An 18,210-nucleotide genomic window follows, 5' to 3' on the forward strand; every position below is an offset into this window, starting at 1 on the left:
GGTGCCTTTCCCCCAAAGTGGAAAAGGTGTGTGGGCCCTTTGTTTGTTTTGCACTTGAATCCCAAAGTAGAAATGGGGCACAACAATCATTTTGGTGTCCAACCTGAGCCCATCGTTATTTTGTGCAGTGGCTATACTATGCCTGACGTTGACCATAACACACCATCTTTCACAGTGCAACAGCTGCTGACCTTTAAATTATGCAACTGCTGCATACACCAATAGGTAGACTGGATTTAGTAAATGAAAGTCACAGAGTTCCATGTTCTACTTACACACACTCTGACATGTTATCGCACTTGACTTTGCAGCTAGACCTAGGCCTACATCTCAACTTGCAAGAATTATAGAAATGCTAGTCCTAGGAAAATCTACACTTAAACTTTGGAGAAATAAAACACTTCACATCACTTTTATGCTAGGCTATGCTGCGTAGAATATTTCCATGTAGGCCTAGGGCCTACAATAAATCTGTCTTGGCAACTTGGCACAAACGAGTTACAACCGAACTGAGGACATGAAACAGAACTGAACCATGAACAGCCCTCGCGCCTTATTGCGCATGTCTGTGACGTATCAAACATGTGCAAACAGCGCGCCAAACTCATTGAACAACAACAACTTTTTTCAGCACCACTTTGGTGAGTTAACTTTATCGTTTACATCTGTTTTGGAAGCATGAGTATTTAGCCAAATTCCCTCTGAAACACACACAAACACACACACACAAAAAAAAGCAATTGAGGGGAAAATATTGTTTGCTCACTTGTTGCAGTGCAGATTCACCGAATAACGATAATTTAATGCAGGAAACCATGGGGCTTCTGGAACGTTGTCGAGAGTTGTTTGGGACCACAGATCTTTATGGTGTTCTCGGAATCTCGAGACAAGCAAATAGTTCGGAGATCCGTCGCAGTTATTACAAAGTATCCCTTCAAGTGCACCCAGACCGAGCTCCTGATGACGCGCAAGCCACGGAGAAATTTCAAGTGAGTGCTTAATGACAATAATAAAACATATTATGAAAACCGTAAACATTTCCTCCTGTCCTCCTGAACCATTACTTTACATATTTGTAGGTTTTGGGAAAGTTGTATGCGGTACTGAGCGACAAAGAGCAGAGAGAGGTTTACGACGAGCAGGGCATAGTGGATGAGGAAAATGACTCACTGGATCAGAACCGCAACTGGGAAGAGTACTGGAGGTTGCTGTTTCCCAAGGTAGACCCAACTCTGCTGGTCTTGAATTATAGTGCTATGATGTTCTTAATTTCTTGATGCCGTTTTAATGAATAGGCTACCAACCTGATTGATACAAAATACATACTCTCTCTACTAGATTACAGTACAGGATATAATTGACTTTGAGAAGAATTATAAGGGCAGCAAGGAAGAGCGGCAGGATTTGATGAAGCTGTATCGCCAGCATGAGGGGGACATGGATGCCATCACGGCCACAGCACTGTGCTGCACTCAAGAGGATGAGCCCCGAATAGTCAGTCTTATTCAGGCGGCCATAGACAAGGGAGAAGTCCCTGCCTACTCAGCGTTCGCACAGGAGAGCGAACAGAAAAGGAAAGCACGCAAAAAAAGGGTGGGTCGTTTCTGTCACAATTGCACACAGTACACAACTCAAAGCTGCTTACTGACCTTTATGTCAGTGGCCAGGTCTTTCAGTGCTTATTGTGGTTTTCCTTAGATGGAAGCATCTCCAGGTTTCAGGTATGAGGGCATTGAATGACACTCTATACACTGTTTATTGTCAGGCTGAGAAGGAGAAACAAGAAGCAGAAGAAATGCAGAGAGAGATGGGACTGGATGCTGAAGACAGTCTGGTTATGATGCTCAAGGTGATTTTTCTGGGCTTGTAATACCACTTTTCTGTCTCTGAATATGATGATTTCCCAATGTCATTCTCTCCCTTCTCTGCATGTCATTTCAGCAAAGGCAGAAGTCGAGGGAGCAGGGGTTCAACTCATTTCTGTCAGACCTGGAAGCAAAATACTCAAAACCAAGTAAACCCAAGGGAGGAAAAAAAGGAAAAAAGTGAAGATGGTCGCCGGTTCTAGAGTAAATATGATATGTTTTTTAGATTGGTGGTTATACCTGGCATGTATGCCGAAATATCTTATCCAGGGTTTTCTTAAGATACAATTATGTTAAGGTAAAGACTAGGGTGGATATCTAGAACCCATATGTAACACATTAATTACATGTATACATTGTGCAACATACAGTAAGTACCATACTTATGTGAAGGGGTCCATAATGTCAATAGGTTAATGTTTGTTTTATATTGCAGCACTTTTATACAGACAAACCATTAAAATATGTTTTATTTATGCAAACAGGTCTTGTTTTTATACAAAATGCACTAGATTAAGCTTCCTTAGGAGCCTGATACAGAAAAGCTACATCATAAGTATTGTCTTTTTTTTAAATGATCTTTCCATGGTTATCTAACAGGGATCGGGGGTACGTAGGCTTCATGGCTTTGACCATAGAATTATAATGGCTGGCTCACACCTTAGCTAACCTGGTTTGTGTATAACAATTATGGGTCCAACATGGCGCTCACATGCTAGTGTACAGTACTGTGATGTTGAGGTACATGTTTGCAGCTCCATGGTCCAGACTCAGGCCCCATTCAAGAACACAGCTTGCCTGGAGCATTGATACTCAAGTAAACCTGACGTTGTTGACAAGTTAGGAAGAACTGTTCGAGGAGTGGTGACACCTGCTACAACTGAAATACGAGTGGCAAATCCAACGTGAGCCACACAACACCGCCAAACCACAAAGACTCCAGAGAGAGTTCTAGTGAGCCAGTCTGGTTTACCTGCAACAATGACTGCATTTGCTACCTGTTCTTTGTGTTGCAGTCTAAGGGAGCTCCGAGATCGGTTATAATGTATACACGTCGTTTACTCCCACGTCCTGTATGGCTTCTGGGAACTAAGGCTCAAATCACAAAAGGCTTTTCAGAAGATGAGGGGAAAAATAGAGACCTGTTTCCCACTATACTCAGCACCTCCCAGCTAGTTTTTCTTTTTTTTTTTACTGTAAGGTCTTTCAATAACTGCAATTCCAATGATGTTTTTGTGCTAGCTGTTGTACACTGAAAGGTCTGGATGACTTTCAAAAAGGACAAAGATGCTTAACACTTCGTGGTGCAGCTATAACGTAAGGTGTCAAGAGGCTGTTTTTCATATCCCCACTGACATGGATGAGGCAAGAGATGACTGCATAGAACAACTATGGGTAGACAAAGGCATGAGTCCATACATACCAACATTAAAAAAAACAAAGTGCCATATATTGTGAGATTTCACACACCCAGTCTATTCATATAGAGAGGTGAGGTTGTTGTTAGACAGTTTACTGTCTTTGGCAGCCATGTTAAGCTGAAAAGTCTGACATACAAAAATAGGACTCTAAAAAACATAAACAATAACCATGTGGAATAAATAAAATCCCCTAAACGTAGGGTTATACAAAAAACCTGCTGCTGTATAAAGTGTCTTGTCCACTGTGAGGTAGCCCTTATGGGGCTCGCTCCCTCAATGCTGAGGGTGGTGTTAGTGGGGGAAGGGAGTGGTGTGTGTGTGTTAAAGTCCTGGTCTGCTGCTTCGAGCTGCTACACCACCTCGGCCATGAGAACGTGCTGGGACAGAAACTGGGACCAGAAGTGCTGAAGGAGAATGGGAGAGAGGGAGAATTCATTGGATTTCAGCAGAACATCACACGGAGAACACATTTCTGTGTATTAGAACACTATCAATTTGGCTCTTCATTTTCACAAACTGAACTGTCTAGACAATCTAGACAAAGGAATGCATCTTTTAAAATCTCTTGAATTATACATTCAATTGATTACAACAAACACCTGTCTGACTCATATCAGTTACTGTATTACCATCTATGAAATAAATAATTTAGATATTTGTAAATAAATCATTGCCTTGAAAATTATTATCCAAATGAAAACCCTGAAGGCAACAACACTTCCTCACATGTTTCCTCCCAAACAAAGATAATTGGGATTTATAATGGGATTTCATGGTTAATGAATGAAGGTTAAGAGCGTGAATCTCATCATCTGCGTCCCTCGCTCACCTGGGGGCAGGGGGTGGGTATCTGGCTCCTCTTCATCCTCAATGGGGGAGTGGCTCAGGGGATGATGGGTAAACGAGTCCAGGAAGGAGGAGCTGCTTATGCCTAGACTGATGCCTGTCACGCCAATGCCAAGAGAATCTGGTCGTACGATGAAAAGACATCCAACAGTTAAGAGTCAAACAAAATGACTGCTTCTAAAGCCAATAATATGGGGACTGTCTTCACACAAATGTTCAATTTCAGCAATAAATCATTATCATGTATGTATATTTAATCAGTTTCTGTACTGTAGATATGTTAGCATGGGTGGACGATCACTATATGTCAATGTATGCGTATACCTAGGCAGTACCTGTGCCAACTGATGCCCTGCCTGGACGGCACTGCTGCCCACTGTTGTCCAGAACTGTGAAGGAACGCCGGTACGGAGTATCCGACTGCAATATGGTCAAAATACAAACACACAAACAAACAAACAAACAAAAAACAAACATCAGAAACTGCAATCTGGCATGACATACTTTCCTACTGATTTAGACAGCCATTACCAACTGCCCAGAATCTATATACTGAAGGATCAAGCTGCGTGTTACATCTTTGGGATATCGTTGATTGTGTTTGTAACTGTATCTGCAAAAGTGTGTACCCAAATGGCTTTTGAGAAAGCCTTACCCTGAAAGTGTGTGTGGTGTTGGGCCGAGAAAAGATGTCAAGTAAGTGCAGTCTGTCTCTTGGGGGCATGCTGCCAGCTTCATCAGTGACGGCACTGTGGGCTCGACTAGAAGAACCCCTCTGTCTCTACACTCACACACCCACACACACACACCCACACACACACATACACACACACACACAAGGATACAAAGGATAACCAGATGCTGAATATTTTTCAGAGTTTGCAGTTTCTAGATTAAACAGCGAAGCCGTTTGTGTGTAAGTGAACTGTGTACAGTACTCTTGTTGTTTGTGCCTTTTCTCTCTCTGTACCTGTGCATGCCGCGTGTGTACTCCTGGCTGGGTGTGCTCCCCCTCTCCAGTGCCTATGGGGGGTAGGAGTGTGTTTCTGCTGAGTGGCATTGGGGGTGAGGTGAGCCGATCACTGGCTGTGGGCCTGAGAAGACACACACACACACACAGCGCAGTAAACACCTAGTACTCATTTAAACACACACAGACCTCATCCCTGAGTGTAATTTTACAAACCCAGCTTGTGGTTTGCACTTTAAACTAGATCATCTGTTTCTATCACAATAACAAACACACACACACACACACACACACACACACACACACACACACACACACACACACACACACACACACACACACACACACACATCCTTGCTATCGCTCTCTCTCCCAGTCTCCGAGAATCAGTGACAGACAAAAAGACAGGATGGGGTGGAGAAAGAGAGGAAGAGAAGATATAAAGGAAATATAAGGAGACGACGGGAGGGAGTGCAAAAAAGATGGGTAGAGATGGAGAGAGCGAGAAAGAAAGAGAGAGAGAGGGAGAGATAAAAATTCCCAGATGGTGCTGAAAGAGAAGAGTGAGAGAGGGAGGATGTGAGGACATGATTAACCGAACACTTTATAGGGAGGGAGGACAAGAAGAGGGTGATGAATGGAGGGATGAGCAAGCGGAGAGCAGGAAGAAATAAGAGGGTGGCAAGAGGAGGAAGGCGGGAGTGACGCAAAAAAGGAAAAAGAAATGACAGCCAGGGAGAAGTGGGTAGGAGATGAGCAAATGAGACAGAGGATGCAGTCTGGGATGGGAGGATGGAGAGAGAAAGAGAGAGAGAGGGAGAAAGAGAGAGACAGAGGGAGAGTGAAAGAGAGAGAGAGAGAGAGAAAGAGAGAGACAGAGGGAGAGTGAAAGAGAGAGAGAAAGAGAGAGACAGAGGGAGAGTAAAAGAGAGAGAGAGAGAGAGAAAGAGAGAGACACAGAGAGAGAGAGAGATGGAGGGAAGAAGCACATAAGTATAGGAGCACAGCAAGCAGTCTGAAATAGATAAAGGATGGACCGAAAATAGAGAGAAAGAGGGAGATGGGTGAATGAAAGAGAAATTACGATGGAAGAGGACAGGAACATGGGGGGGGGGCTGTCAAGAAATGCTAAAAGACTGGAAAAGACAGAGGGGGGAAGCGAGCGAGGGAGAGAGTGAGAGAGCAAGAGAGGGAGAGAGAGGGAGAGAGAGAGAGAGAGGAGAGAGAGAGAGAGCACGGAATAGGATGAGGGAGAGGAGAAAGAGGCCTGATTCTCACAGCCGTGTCCCGCGGATGACCTCGTCCATGGAGCCAGCGCCGCTGGACTGCATCAGGCCGGGGGCCAGTGGCACGAGGGTCCGAGGGGGAGGGTTGCGTCGCCTGGCCGACTGCGGTGGACGGGACAGGGAGGAGGAGCTCTGCTCCAGGGGGCGACGGGCGCGGGGTTTGCCCGACGGCATCACGCTCGAGCCTGGCCTGTGGTACACCCGCTCCTCACATTCTCTGCAACAAAAGGAGCCAATCGTCAGTCTCCAACATGGTCCTAATGTTGTTCTAATGCCAATAAACCACGTTAGTAAATGGCAAATACCTAGGTAACTACCGCATTTTTAAAGGGCATTCATAATTATTCATTCATAATCACTCTTTCCTCTACACTCAATAGTAAGTTCACTTAGGTAATGCTTTGTTGGGTCCAGAGTTTGTGTATGGACATACCGTCATGCTAGCTTAACGGGTGTATGAAATACATAACTCTATCATCATATGGGGATGCATATAAATGGTCCATACTGTGCAACGCGGTCCAGAGCCCCCACATTCCTCTGCTGGAGCGGAATGCCATGGATCATGATGAGGTCATTCAGGTTGCTATGGGTAACTGCAGCTCCTACAGGAACCCGACTGGACTGAGGAGGGAGAGAGAGGAGAGAGAGAGAAGAGAGAGAGAGAGAGAGAGAGAGAGAGAGAGAGCGAGAGAGAGAGAGAGAGACACACACACACACAATCACAACATAGCACATTTTCCAACATCAGCTAATTAGTCTGATGCTGTCTGACCACACTTCTGTCTCATAAAAACAAAATATATTTATTTCTAGATCACTGCTAGATGTTTTCAATTTTTCACATTTTACATGCACTGAAGGTGAAGGCTGACAGCAATCACCTGACACTGCCAACAAAAACGTCCGTAAAAACTAAAAAAAAAAACATTTGTATTCAACATTTTCATCCCCAGCAACAGACAGAAAATAAAAGAAGGAAAGAAAGTCATCAAAAAGTGTTAGAAAGCAAAAGAGAAGAGAGCTCGAGTGTGTAAGTAGTTCAGTTCAACAGGCACAGGCACATTGCATCTGGAGCAGATTACATGCTCAGGTAAATATAAAACTGCCCCTGATCCCTTCCCCTAACCCCCCACCCCCCTCACCCCAGGGCACTGAAGGAAAGGACTACATACAGTGGATGGCTTTCTCAGCTTTTTGGATTTCCGTCTTGACTTGTGCTTTGAACCCCTTGACTTTGTGCTCTTTAATAGAAACAAGACAAGGAGTGCGTGGAGGAGGCAAAGTGAGAGGGGGAAGAGTGAAAGATAGGTAATAAAGAGAGTGAGGCTCGGAAACGAGAGAGGGAGAGAGGGAGAAAGGGGGAGGTGGGCAGATAAAAGTAGGCAGATGGCGTGACAGAGGGGTGTGGAGGAAAACAAAGAAAGACAGGGAAGAGAGGACAACAGAAAAAAAGGGGAAAACATTCATGAGTCAAGAGCCTGGAGGAAAAAAAGAATGACAAGAAAATGCTGACAGCAGTGCGAGGTCACTTTACTGGACGCTACATGAAAAGTGCTGGCTGACCCCTGGAGATCCCCCAGTGTGCAACCTAAATGCAGGCGTGACAGAGAGTGTGCACCTGAAAACTCAATTCACACCTTCAAATCCTTCCAAGAAATGCAAACTGAATAGATAGCTTGTGAGAAGAGAGAAAGATAGGCAGAAAAAAAAGAGAACGTTGGAGCAATTTTTCTTCAAGAACGTGGGTACCGCCAGAACACTCTATACATGCAAATTGACCGCATGTGTCAGGGGTGGGACACAAGGCATGGCCGCACAGCCCAGCCAGAGCAGTTCAATTTATTCACCATGCAGTTGGTTGCTTCGGAGAAAAGCACCTGCTTCATTAAGAAGAAACACAGTGTCCCAAGGTCATGTGATGACAGGTGGCTAGCTACAGTAGTAATAAGGAACAGTGCCGGTATTAACTGACTTTCACTCAACACTCAAAAACTGTGCAGGACCAACACGTATAAGTATAAGTATATATACTCTTTTGATCCCGTGAGGGAAATTTGGTCTCTGCATTTATCCCAATCCGTGAAACAGATACAGCACACAGTGTACACACAGTGAGGTGAAGCACACACTAATCCCGGCGCAGTGAGCTGCCTGCATCAACAGCGGCGCTCGGGGAGCAGTGAGGGGTTAGGTGCCTTGCTCAAGGGCACTTCAGCCGTGCCTACTGGTCAGGGTTCGAACCGGCAACCCTCCGGTTACAGGTCCAAAGTGCTAACCAGTAGGCCACGGCTGCCCAAGTAGGCCACGGCTGCCCGTTATGGTGTCTGACCAAAACTATGCAAGCCATCGAGGCAGGCTATCTGCATCACAACTAACCATTTTTCTTACAATCATTTCTAATGAGAATATTACTGAACATTGGTTCAAAAGGCAGCGTTTTCTGTGTTTCTATTTATGTGTTCATACTTTTACTAACCAACTGCTATCATCATTCAGTATTCCTTTCAATGGGGCACTGCATTCTTGTATGATGGAAACTCAGGCTGTGCCATTTAGTGTGGGATTTGGTCACATCCTCCCCCCCTGTCCCCGAGCACCAACCTGGGGCTGCAGACTGGCCGTGAGCTGCGGGACGCGACTCTGGCCCAGACGCGGGAGCACCGTGGGGAGGGTGGTCAAGAGCAGAAAGGGATTCTGGGGGTCTGGCTGTGCAGGACTCAGTGCTCCAGCAGTCTTCTCATCATCTATTTAGAGAACAATGTAATTACTGAATCAACAATCAAAAAAACTCAACAGACTCCTCACTACAAACAATAGAGCATATGGAACTCTTCTTTTAGTCATAAATCTATCTACAAATAAATTGGTAGGAGGAGGAGGAGGAGGAGGATATGGCTCAAGTCCTACCTGACACACAGCCCTCCCAATGCCTGCGCACCAGCCCCTCCATCCAGCCAACCAGCTCGCGCCACACGTCGTCAAACAGCAGGTCCAGCACCGCCTCTCGCCGACAGCGGTAGGGGGAGACCGGAGGCAAGCAGTACCTGCGTCTGGTGCCCGTGCACTCACGCTCCCACTCCTCGTCTCTGCTCACACACGCACAAACACACACACACACACACACACACACACACACACACACACACACACACACAGACACACAGAAATGACAAAGGCCAGAACTACCTCTCAAACTCATAGACAGTTCATCTATACACATAAATCTGCAATCAGTCAGCACACGTGCCTACATAACCACACACACACACACACACATACACTAGTGTTGCGTGGGTCAACCCGGTTACCCGCGGACACAAATTGACAAAGCACTTCTTCTCACAAAGTTATCACTTAGTTATTAATAATGTAGGCTACAGAACATTAAGTGCAACAAACCTTCTTGCGATCTCTCTTAATTGCATAAAACAGGTTAAGATATGATAAGTCTACAAGACCTTCCATCTTCTCTTTCCCTCTCCCTCTCACACAGGCGCGTGACAGAGGGTGCGCTGCAACCTGCATTCCCGCAACAAGCGCATCAAGTGAGCGCGCTTTCAGCTCAGCTGGTCAGGTGCTGGAGGCGCGTCGAAATAGATTAAATCCTGGAACGGTGGATTCCATTCTCTTTTTACACAGTGCAGCCAAAAAGCTAACCTAAATCAAACAGGATCGTCTATACAAATGCATTTTTGTTAAGTTTGTGGATGCATGTTATAGGCCTAATGATAATTTCAACTTTCTTTCATAAGACAGATGCAGTTTTGTTAAGTTCGTGGATGCATACTATAATGATAATTTTCAACTTTCTTTCATTAGACAGATTTCTGGTTCAGTTCATAAAAATGTAGTTTAGGCAACAGACAGATATCAAGGGTTTAAATCGATTGAACACATCTGTGTCAATGTGTGTGTGTTTGCGCGCGCGCGCCTGCGGAGAGAGAGAGAGAGTTCGAGTTCATGTTAGGCTACATGATGTAGTCTATTACTTGTGTTTTACCTTTAAATACATCAATAAAGAATTAAGGATCTTTCCATTTGTTTATTTATTTATTTAGTAGGCCTAGCCTATGTCCATGAAGCTAGATTCAAATTCAATTAATCCAACATGCTAGCGAGCCAAGCCTAGAGCAACAACTCTTTGTTGAAGCATATAGCCTACAGTGCAAATTCTTCTTGTTTCAGTGTTCAGTTCATAAAAAAGCATTGACTCTACCTACAAAGGATAGCCTAGGCTATAGGCACATTGTTTTTTTTTGTTGTTTTTTTTGGGTCGGGTCGGGTTCGGGTTGTTAATCAGCGCATATTTTTGAGGGTCGGATGGGTGCGGATGTTAAAAAACCTTAACCCGCGCAACACTAACACACACACACTCACAGGTCTCTGCAGTCAAAGGCAAGGTACTCCTCCATCAGACCCTCCGCTTCAATCACTCTGGGAGGCTCATCCCCCTGGCCACCAGCTGGGCTCTCTGAGAAAGGCTCCAATTCAACATAGGACCTACTCAGAACAGCCTTCCGACCCTGTACACACAACCTGATGAAGGACACACACACACACACACACACACACACACACACACACACACACACACACACACACACACACACACACACACACACACACACACACACACACACACACACACACACACACAGAGAGAGAGAGAGTGGAAAAGACAGAAAAAAAACAAGACTTGGAAACATGCAAAAATGCATTAAGGCAAGAGGAATAACTTTCCATTAACTCCAGCCTGAAAAAAAGTTACCAGGAACTTCACAGCTCAGGTCTCCACTGGCAGTGAAATATGTAGGTCACCAAAATCATTAGGAAAATACTCTTGCATTATTGAAAGGCCGACAAGAGTTGAACTGGGTATGTGCTTACTCCATGCTTGGCTTCTCCTTGATGTCTTTACTTGCTGGTTGGCCAAAGTCAGCTCCCTTTCCGCATGTGGCATACCACTGGAAACCATCATCCGTAGGGCAGACTAGCTGTTTCCCCAAGATCCTGGTGCATGCACACACACATATACAGTAAACACAGTTAGCTTTTTCTATCAGACACACGGCTAGGTCAGTCTATTTCTATCTTGCTCTTGGCAGGACCATCTGAACTAGTTAACAGTAGGAAAAGTAGACTCCCACCAGGGGACATGTTTGTGTGCATGCAGAGATATGAGACACTCCTAAAACAAGTATTGGGTGTCTGTATTTGTGTATCACCTAATCAATGTGAATGACTGTTTTTTATGGTTCAGTGACGTGGCAACAAGGTGTTGATTTGACCTTGAACTTGGCTCAATTTCCTGTGTGTAACACAATGCTCATCTGTGTCAATTTAATGGAGTATTTCAAGTATCAGCGCAGTAGATTATTTATAGGGGCAGGAGGTTTCTTTCCGTTGTACAGAAACTAGTACTTCTCATAACTTAGCAATGAGACAGAACTTTCTTTAAACAATTATAATTATTATGGTCTGATCATTGCATTTTGCACCTTGTTAGCCACTTTTTTTTAATGTGATCAAGCCTTACAATTACAGTTACAACGAGTGTGTGTGTGAGTGTGTGTGTGTGAGTGTGTGTGCGTGTGTGTGTGTGAGTGTGTGTGTGTGTGTGAGTGTGTGTGTGTGTGTGTGTGTGTGTGTGTGTGTGTGTGTGTGTGTGTGTGTGTGTGTGTGTGTGTGTGTGAGAGTGTGTGTGTGTGTGTGTGTGTGTGTGTGTGTGTGTACCGTAGGTGAGGGAATCTACAGGCCCACTGCTGGCATTCATCCTGCAGGCCCCTGAGCTGAGCACCGCCCCTCCCCTCATAAAGCTGCTCATCGATCTCCTCAAACATCTGCTGCACCTGTCGTGAGGCTGCCTTATCAAACTCCTGGGACAGAGAGAGAGGTAGTAATGATGACAAACACCTCCATGCATCTTAATTACCTGAGGAGGTTATGCTTTCATTACAGCTTGCTGGTTTACTGTTTGTTGTTTGCATTTTGTTTGTCTGTCCAATTTTCATTAACAAATTGTGTATTGGGCTATATTGGCCTTGTCCTTGGCGGAGGTCTGCACTCTCAAAGCACCATTCTAGTTTGTAACTGTCACAGAAAAATCTGTCCTCCACAGAACAATTCCTTAAGTCTCTCACACATACCGACAAAACACACACACACACCATGTCTGGCCCTCTCCAGGTACTCATCAATAATTAGAAACACGTACAGCTGTGTGTTTCTCCAAGCAAGCAGCTCTCTGCATGGTGATGAGCAAAGGCTGGTCCCTGGTGTGTTGCTGGGACTGTGTCTGTGACTGTGTGTGTGTGTGTGTGTGTGTGTGTGTGTGTGTGTGTATGTGTGTGCGCGCGTTAGTATGCGAATGTGTGTGTGTGTGTGTGTGTGTGTGTGCGAATGTGTATGTGTGTGTGTGTGTTCAAGCAAGTGTGCAGTTGAGCTTTTACGAGTATGTGTGTGTGTGTGTGTGTGAGCATGCATTGGAATGAGGGTTTTAGATGGCTTTTTTTCTCCCTGAGACAGAGTTATGTGTAAATAAATTATCGGTTCTGGAAACACTACTTGTCACTCAGTGCTTGCAGCTGCTCAGCAGGAGTGATGTGAATGTCACCGTGCTTATTTGTTTACCATAAAACCCCAGTTACAAATATGCTTTATATCAACATACTGCTAGGAAAGCAGATAGACTTTCTCAGCTGAAACTTCTGTCACATTGCTTGCACAATTTTGAAGTTGTTGCAGGGAACTCAAAAACATGTTGAGTTCACCCAACCGCACCAGAGTTGATGTCGGAGTTACTGCAAAATTCAAGAGATCTTTTTTGAGTTTTTGCAGGTGCTAATATATTCATCAGCACAATCTAAGTCATGCTTTCGACTACTGTAATGGTCTTACTCAAGCAATGGTTTTGCCTGGAATTGTATGTATAAAATTTGTTCAATGCATAATTTCTCCTCTTTGTGGAAGTTTGGGGTTAACATAATCTGCATTATGTTAGACATTTAAAGTCCGTTTTCATAGTGTGATTTCATAAAATGTAGCTCGACTCCTAAAATTAAGCCCTGCACAAATAAACCCTGTTTAGTGTTTGCTCAGAGGGCTAATTTTAACATGGGAAAATTGCCTTGCTAATTACATCCACATTGAGACAACATACCAAAGGGTTGGCAGTGTTTGCAATCCCAGCTAATACACCTCACCAATCTGCATATGAACAGTAACAGCTTTTTAATCTGAAATTGAAGTTACATAGCCTGGCGGGCCGTCTAGATTTCTAGGCTAGAAGTTACAGGTCCTTCATGGTGATGCTCAAGATATTGACTTGGATACAGTCTCAAAACTCAGGCTACTAATACATACACATAATGTGATATACAATATGACTGTCTATAATGAAATTGTACTTACATCATAACCCCATGAGAAGACAGAGCTGCGTTCTGTTGAGATGCCAGTTCCAGTGTAGCTGTGAATCCCAGACCAGGACCGGGTTGTATCACCCGTGGTGACCGTCTGACAGCCCGACCTCTCTGACCCCACAGATGTCTCAGATGAGCTGCAAGCAGAAACAGCAATGAAAGAGAAAGATGCAAGTGCATAAACATTATGTGTGTGTGTGTGTGTGGGGGGGGGGTATATCTGCTGGGTGCGCCTGTGAGAGAACAAGTTTTCTGAGTAGCTTCAATTCTGTAGAAAAACACTGTAGCTTTCTCCTTGTGCACATACCTGTTGTAGGTGGAAACAGCCTCATGCAGGTCATGTAACAGAGGCTGAGGGAGGTAGTCATCGTCCTCTGCTTCCTCAGGTGGGGGGTGATGGTCCAAACTGCTCCGGGACAAGCCTCGGCTGTATACAATCAATCAACCAATTAAACAACCAATTAATAAATGAATAAATCAATCAATCCAACCATCGAATAAGTTCAAGGGGCAAAAGGTCAGGCATGTAGCATGACTGTGATTATTTTGTGCGCGAGGATTAAACGTAGTTAGGGTAGAGAACAAAAGAGTGAAACCAAAGCCTTCAAACCTAAATTGTGACGAAAGACAAGACAACAGCTACTGTTAAACATATGCTACAGCGTTAACTGGTACTCTTAAGTAACTTGGCTGTTCGGCAGAAGTGGGAGTAATTGTCACTCACATCTGTAAATTATGCGAAACGGGCCTTCGAGTGTATCGCGAAATCATTCTCCCCGATGATGTGTTTACAGGCCCATCACCTCCTGCAGGTCTTCTTTCCTCCACAGCGTTAACGTTACTTCTCCCCAAGCCAGCCGCCTCCTTTCCCGGGGATCTGTCATTTTTCCAGGATCTCTGTTCTAATACGCTTGCTGACAACACTGGCTTGTAAGATAGAAGGATGTCTCTCCAGAGGCAAGCTGCAAGTGCTAACCTTACTCTGCAAGCTACAAATATACCACCACCACCACGGGCTTAGCAGCTAACGTTAGCTAGGTAGCATAAGCATAGCTGGTTGCAGTCGTTCGGAATCTTGGGCTGGCTACATAGCATTCTATCTGACGATAGCTAAATTCTACATGAACCACCACTTCAAAGACATATTCACTTGACAAATATCAAACCCAATAAGTAGACACAGGGCGTAATGGCTACTAAAATTAAGGGGGCCCAACATTACATATCCAGCTCCATTACTCTTTCAGTGCATTGACGATGTAGCACTACCAACATTAGTAGACTAGACTAGTGCTACAACAATAATAAGGCTGTCATGGATACCTAATGTTTTGTGCGCAATGTTTATTGGGAAAGGTAGTTCATTGTGAGTTATGAGTACAGCATAAATTTAGAAAAAAAAACTACGAGGCCCAATGTACAATGGAGGACAGTATTGTACATTATATTATAAACCGTGTAGCATCATGGTACAGCATGACAATTGTTCCGACAACATTCGCATTTAAAAATGTAATCATGTTATCTTCTCTACTTTTCCTACACAGCCTAAACAAACAAATCTAATTTGATCAAAATAACGTTATTACGGCTGACAAATAGCAATAGTGTATTGCTGTACTTTTTGCCGGTGGTACCCACAGCGGATGACAAATCATGGGACTCAAAGTTGTTGCTGTAGGTTTACAGTTGCCATAGCAATTCACAACGGAAGAGTGTTAGGTGGTAGTCGCTCAAATAAAGTTATAAAGACGAATTTCCATTATTTGCCCATCATAACCTGGCTTTTTGTGCAAATCCCAACTATCCCGAGACGCCTGACCTCATTCAAGTCAATCGCTCGGGCTTTTGGCAGTTAGACTTGCCAGTTTGCTAGGTGGGATAGACATGCCGCTCTTAATCCTTTAACGTTAGGCTGTGCCTGTATAGAACTAGCAACTAATAGTAAATGGCAAACAAATAGAGGTAGTTATTATGTCAGGTGAGTAACAACCTCTGGATTCCTAATCTACATAATTGGTTGTGCCTAGAGTTTTGTGTGTAGTCTAATATGCTTGCTTGCTTGCACTGTTTATTTCAGAGAGGAAGTCGCAGAGTGATGGAAAGAAAGGTATCTGTCCATGCTGAATTTTTCCAATATTATTTGCTCTATCACCATACAGTTTTATATTTACTCTCGGCTTACGGTAGTCTTTTATTGCAGAGGAGGAGTCTTTTAAGGTGACATATATTTTTCCAAATGGTGATACTTATGGTAAGTGTGTGTGTGTGTGTGTGTGTGTGTGTGTTGCACTTGGGGTAAGAGGTTAAAAATCAATTGCATTATTTTGCATTCTATGTTGAATTTTCCTTTGGATCATTGTTAACACTGTATTCTTGGTATGTGGTCTTCAGAAGGAGAATGCTACCGCACATCAGAAGGCGTGGTAGTGAGGAGAGGGGTAGGCACCCAAAAAACAGCCTGTGGAATAACATACTCAGGACAATGGAGTGAAGACAAGGTGACGTGTGGTGTTTCTGTATTTCTGTGTCTGTATTTACATGCATGCAAGAAGCACCACCAGAGGTGGCAGTAGCTTAGTTGGAAAAGTGTGTGTCTTCTTGATCCCTCATTCTTTTCTATGCATTTGTGTCTATTTTTTCCACTTGTAATATCTATGCACTGTTCATATTTTGCACTACCTCCAAGGCATACACTCTACCATAACACCTCACTGCATAATTTATATTTGTGCATACTGCATCATGTGTCAGTTCCCTGCCTGGAACCTGAAATCTGGTGGATGTATGTCTATCCTTTCAGTGTTGTGAGTGTTTTTGTGGTTCTGTAGCTGAGTATCTGTGTGTACACACACACACCTAAAATTCCTTCGGAATAAATCAAGTACCGGTATGTATGTATTATATATCACTATCTATCTATCTATCTATCTATCTATCTATCTATCTATCTAGATGAATGGTGCTGGAGCCTTGATGCACCCATCTGGTGCTAAATATGAGGGGCAGTTCATGGACAACATGTACCATGGCAAGGGCACTTACTACTTTCCTGATGGAACCAAATACATTGGGATCTTCAATGAAAACAGGTGGGACTTCATTTTATCCAGTCAAATCCTTTTATTGGAAAAATTGTATTTGCATTCCTTACATAATCAACCAGTGAATATAGTTCATAATGAACACATCTTTAACTTCCAGTTTAAAACAAGAATATTGCTCATTCATTAAAAGATAACTTGACACCACCACCTTGTCATAATCATTGTATGGCATTTACCCATATAGGCTAGAAGGAGAGGGTGAATTCACTGATGCTGATGGACTGGAATGGACTGGTGTCTTCCACAACCGAGCAGCACCTGGACTAAAACTCAAACTTAACATGTAACACAAACGTGCATACACAAACATTCTTCAACCCCATGGCAGGATTTTTGCATTTAAACATTTTAACTATTCAACACCCCTTGTATTATCATTATAAGTTTAGCAATTGTTTTGTAAATAAAACAAATCTCAAATAAGAACGCTAGGAACAAAGCTATGGAAATTTCTGAGATATGTATGAAATATTTAGTTCATATTTTGCTCATTGCTTTTAAAGGAGTGTTGACTTTGATGTTATGTAGTGTTTACACTACAGTTCAACACAGTCACACACACAAACACATACACACACACATACAGTCACAAACACACACCAACACCCTCACATAATAACGAGTGTATTGTTCATGGAAAAGAGTGTGACCTTCAGAGGAACACATCTCCTGTTCAGCATCTGAATTTTTTTTCCATGTGCACCCCCAACACACACACACAGCTAAACTCATGACTGAAGTAATAAGACGGGACTTGTGTAAGAGGAACAGGACAACGTTTTCTATTCTTTTGGCAGATTCAAACACACTATGTATATTTTCAGTTACTATATGACACAACACAACAGCCTCCATTCCTGATTTTCCCTATCAAAAAATAATATACATGTAGTTTACAGTATTCAGAAAAAAGGAAAAAAACGTAAATGAAAGCGATATCTCTCTCTTCTTAGAATGACGTTGTCGGCAGAAGCTTAATTATCCTGATGAATGTGTGTCTTTCACACACTAAACTACTGATTATAATTCCACAATGAATGACATACATCTGGTGACCTGACCTCAGTTATTACTAAATTGTATGTGCTGCCCTGCTTGGCTTGTTCACACTGAAGTTTAGATGTTCTGTGTGCATGTGTGTGTGTGTGTGTGTGTGTGTGAGAGAGAGAGAGACAGTGAGAGAGAGAGAGACCTCTTACAGCTGTGGCATCAGTAATTTTCATGGTAAATTGGAGGGAAAGGTTGAACAGGAAATTGAATCGTCCCTAAGAAGGAGTGACAAAACCTCAGA

At 43.6% G+C, this 18,210-nt stretch overlaps 3 protein-coding genes across 6 annotated transcripts; 2 read left to right on the forward strand and 1 right to left on the reverse strand.

The window, feature by feature from the left end:
* Window positions 1-575: 575 nt before the first annotated feature.
* On the forward strand, window positions 576-2,258 carry LOC143124414 (dnaJ homolog subfamily C member 9-like). 2 transcript variants are annotated; one of them, XM_076285922.1, is made up of 6 exons: window positions 576-641; window positions 810-989; window positions 1,080-1,220; window positions 1,339-1,593; window positions 1,766-1,849; window positions 1,942-2,258. In XM_076285922.1, exons 2-6 carry the CDS (start codon window positions 816-818, stop codon window positions 2,047-2,049), a joined length of 762 nt encoding a protein of 253 aa, XP_076142037.1. In that variant the 5' UTR covers window positions 576-641; window positions 810-815; the 3' UTR covers window positions 2,050-2,258. The 2 variants fall into 2 exon arrangements, with proteins under 2 accessions (XP_076142037.1, XP_076142036.1); XM_076285921.1 differs by lacking the exon at window positions 576-641 and having other exon boundaries at window positions 652-989.
* On the reverse strand, window positions 2,255-15,090 carry fam149b1 (family with sequence similarity 149 member B1). Of its 3 annotated transcripts, XM_076285918.1 has the most exons (16): window positions 14,537-15,090; window positions 14,120-14,239; window positions 13,802-13,949; window positions 12,125-12,267; window positions 11,279-11,401; window positions 10,769-10,927; window positions 9,299-9,477; window positions 8,993-9,135; window positions 7,564-7,632; window positions 6,897-7,012; window positions 6,381-6,605; window positions 5,103-5,226; window positions 4,788-4,913; window positions 4,468-4,552; window positions 4,116-4,253; window positions 2,255-3,690 (listed from the first exon to the last, which is right to left on the reverse strand). In XM_076285918.1, exons 1-16 carry the CDS (start codon window positions 14,581-14,583, stop codon window positions 3,608-3,610), a joined length of 2,028 nt encoding a protein of 675 aa, XP_076142033.1. In that variant the 5' UTR covers window positions 14,584-15,090; the 3' UTR covers window positions 2,255-3,607. The 3 variants fall into 3 exon arrangements, with proteins under 3 accessions (XP_076142033.1, XP_076142034.1, XP_076142035.1); XM_076285919.1 differs by lacking the exon at window positions 7,564-7,632; XM_076285920.1 differs by lacking the exon at window positions 2,255-3,690 and having other exon boundaries at window positions 4,168-4,253; window positions 4,457-4,552.
* A 696-nt stretch (window positions 15,091-15,786) lies between these two features.
* On the forward strand, window positions 15,787-17,206 carry morn2 (MORN repeat containing 2). The gene is made up of 5 exons (XM_076285190.1): window positions 15,787-15,793; window positions 16,016-16,066; window positions 16,207-16,313; window positions 16,768-16,904; window positions 17,104-17,206. The coding sequence occupies exons 1-5, from the start codon at window positions 15,787-15,789 to the stop codon at window positions 17,204-17,206; spliced, it is 405 nt and encodes a 134-aa protein (XP_076141305.1).
* Window positions 17,207-18,210: the final 1,004 nt, after the last annotated feature.

Source organism: Alosa pseudoharengus, unplaced genomic scaffold, assembly GCF_046254945.1.
Source record: "Alosa pseudoharengus isolate Yale_2024_CS ecotype anadromous, Long Island Sound unplaced genomic scaffold, YU_APseudo_1.1 YU_APseudo_1.1_scf_15, whole genome shotgun sequence".
Classification (NCBI taxonomy): Eukaryota; Metazoa; Chordata; class Actinopteri; order Clupeiformes; family Clupeidae; genus Alosa; species Alosa pseudoharengus.

What these genes read in the sequence shown, in the direction of transcription:
- morn2 (XM_076285190.1), top strand. An exon ending in TCCAAATGGTGATACTTATG is followed by an intron (nt 16,067 to 16,206) that starts GTAAGTGTGTGT and finishes TGTGGTCTTCAG; the next exon opens with AAGGAGAATGCTACCGCACA. An exon ending in GGGATCTTCAATGAAAACAG is followed by an intron (nt 16,905 to 17,103) that starts GTGGGACTTCAT and finishes TTACCCATATAG; the next exon opens with GCTAGAAGGAGAGGGTGAAT.
- LOC143124414 (XM_076285921.1), top strand. Translation starts at nt 804, where the DNA reads ATGCAGGAAACCATGGGGCTTCTGGAACGTTGTCGAGAGTTGTTTGGG. An exon ending in GGAGGTTGCTGTTTCCCAAG is followed by an intron (nt 1,221 to 1,338) that starts GTAGACCCAACT and finishes TCTCTCTACTAG; the next exon opens with ATTACAGTACAGGATATAAT. An exon ending in GTCTGGTTATGATGCTCAAG is followed by an intron (nt 1,850 to 1,941) that starts GTGATTTTTCTG and finishes ATGTCATTTCAG; the next exon opens with CAAAGGCAGAAGTCGAGGGA.
- fam149b1 (XM_076285918.1), bottom strand. Translation starts at nt 14,583, where the DNA reads ATGATTTCGCGATACACTCGAAGGCCCGTTTCGCATAATTTACAGAT. An exon ending in AGCTGAGAAAGCCATCCACT is followed by an intron (nt 7,013 to 7,563) that starts GTATGTAGTCCT and finishes CTCCCTCCTCAG; the next exon opens with TCCAGTCGGGTTCCTGTAGG. An exon ending in CAGGGCATCAGTTGGCACAG is followed by an intron (nt 4,254 to 4,467) that starts GTACTGCCTAGG and finishes TCGTACGACCAG; the next exon opens with ATTCTCTTGGCATTGGCGTG.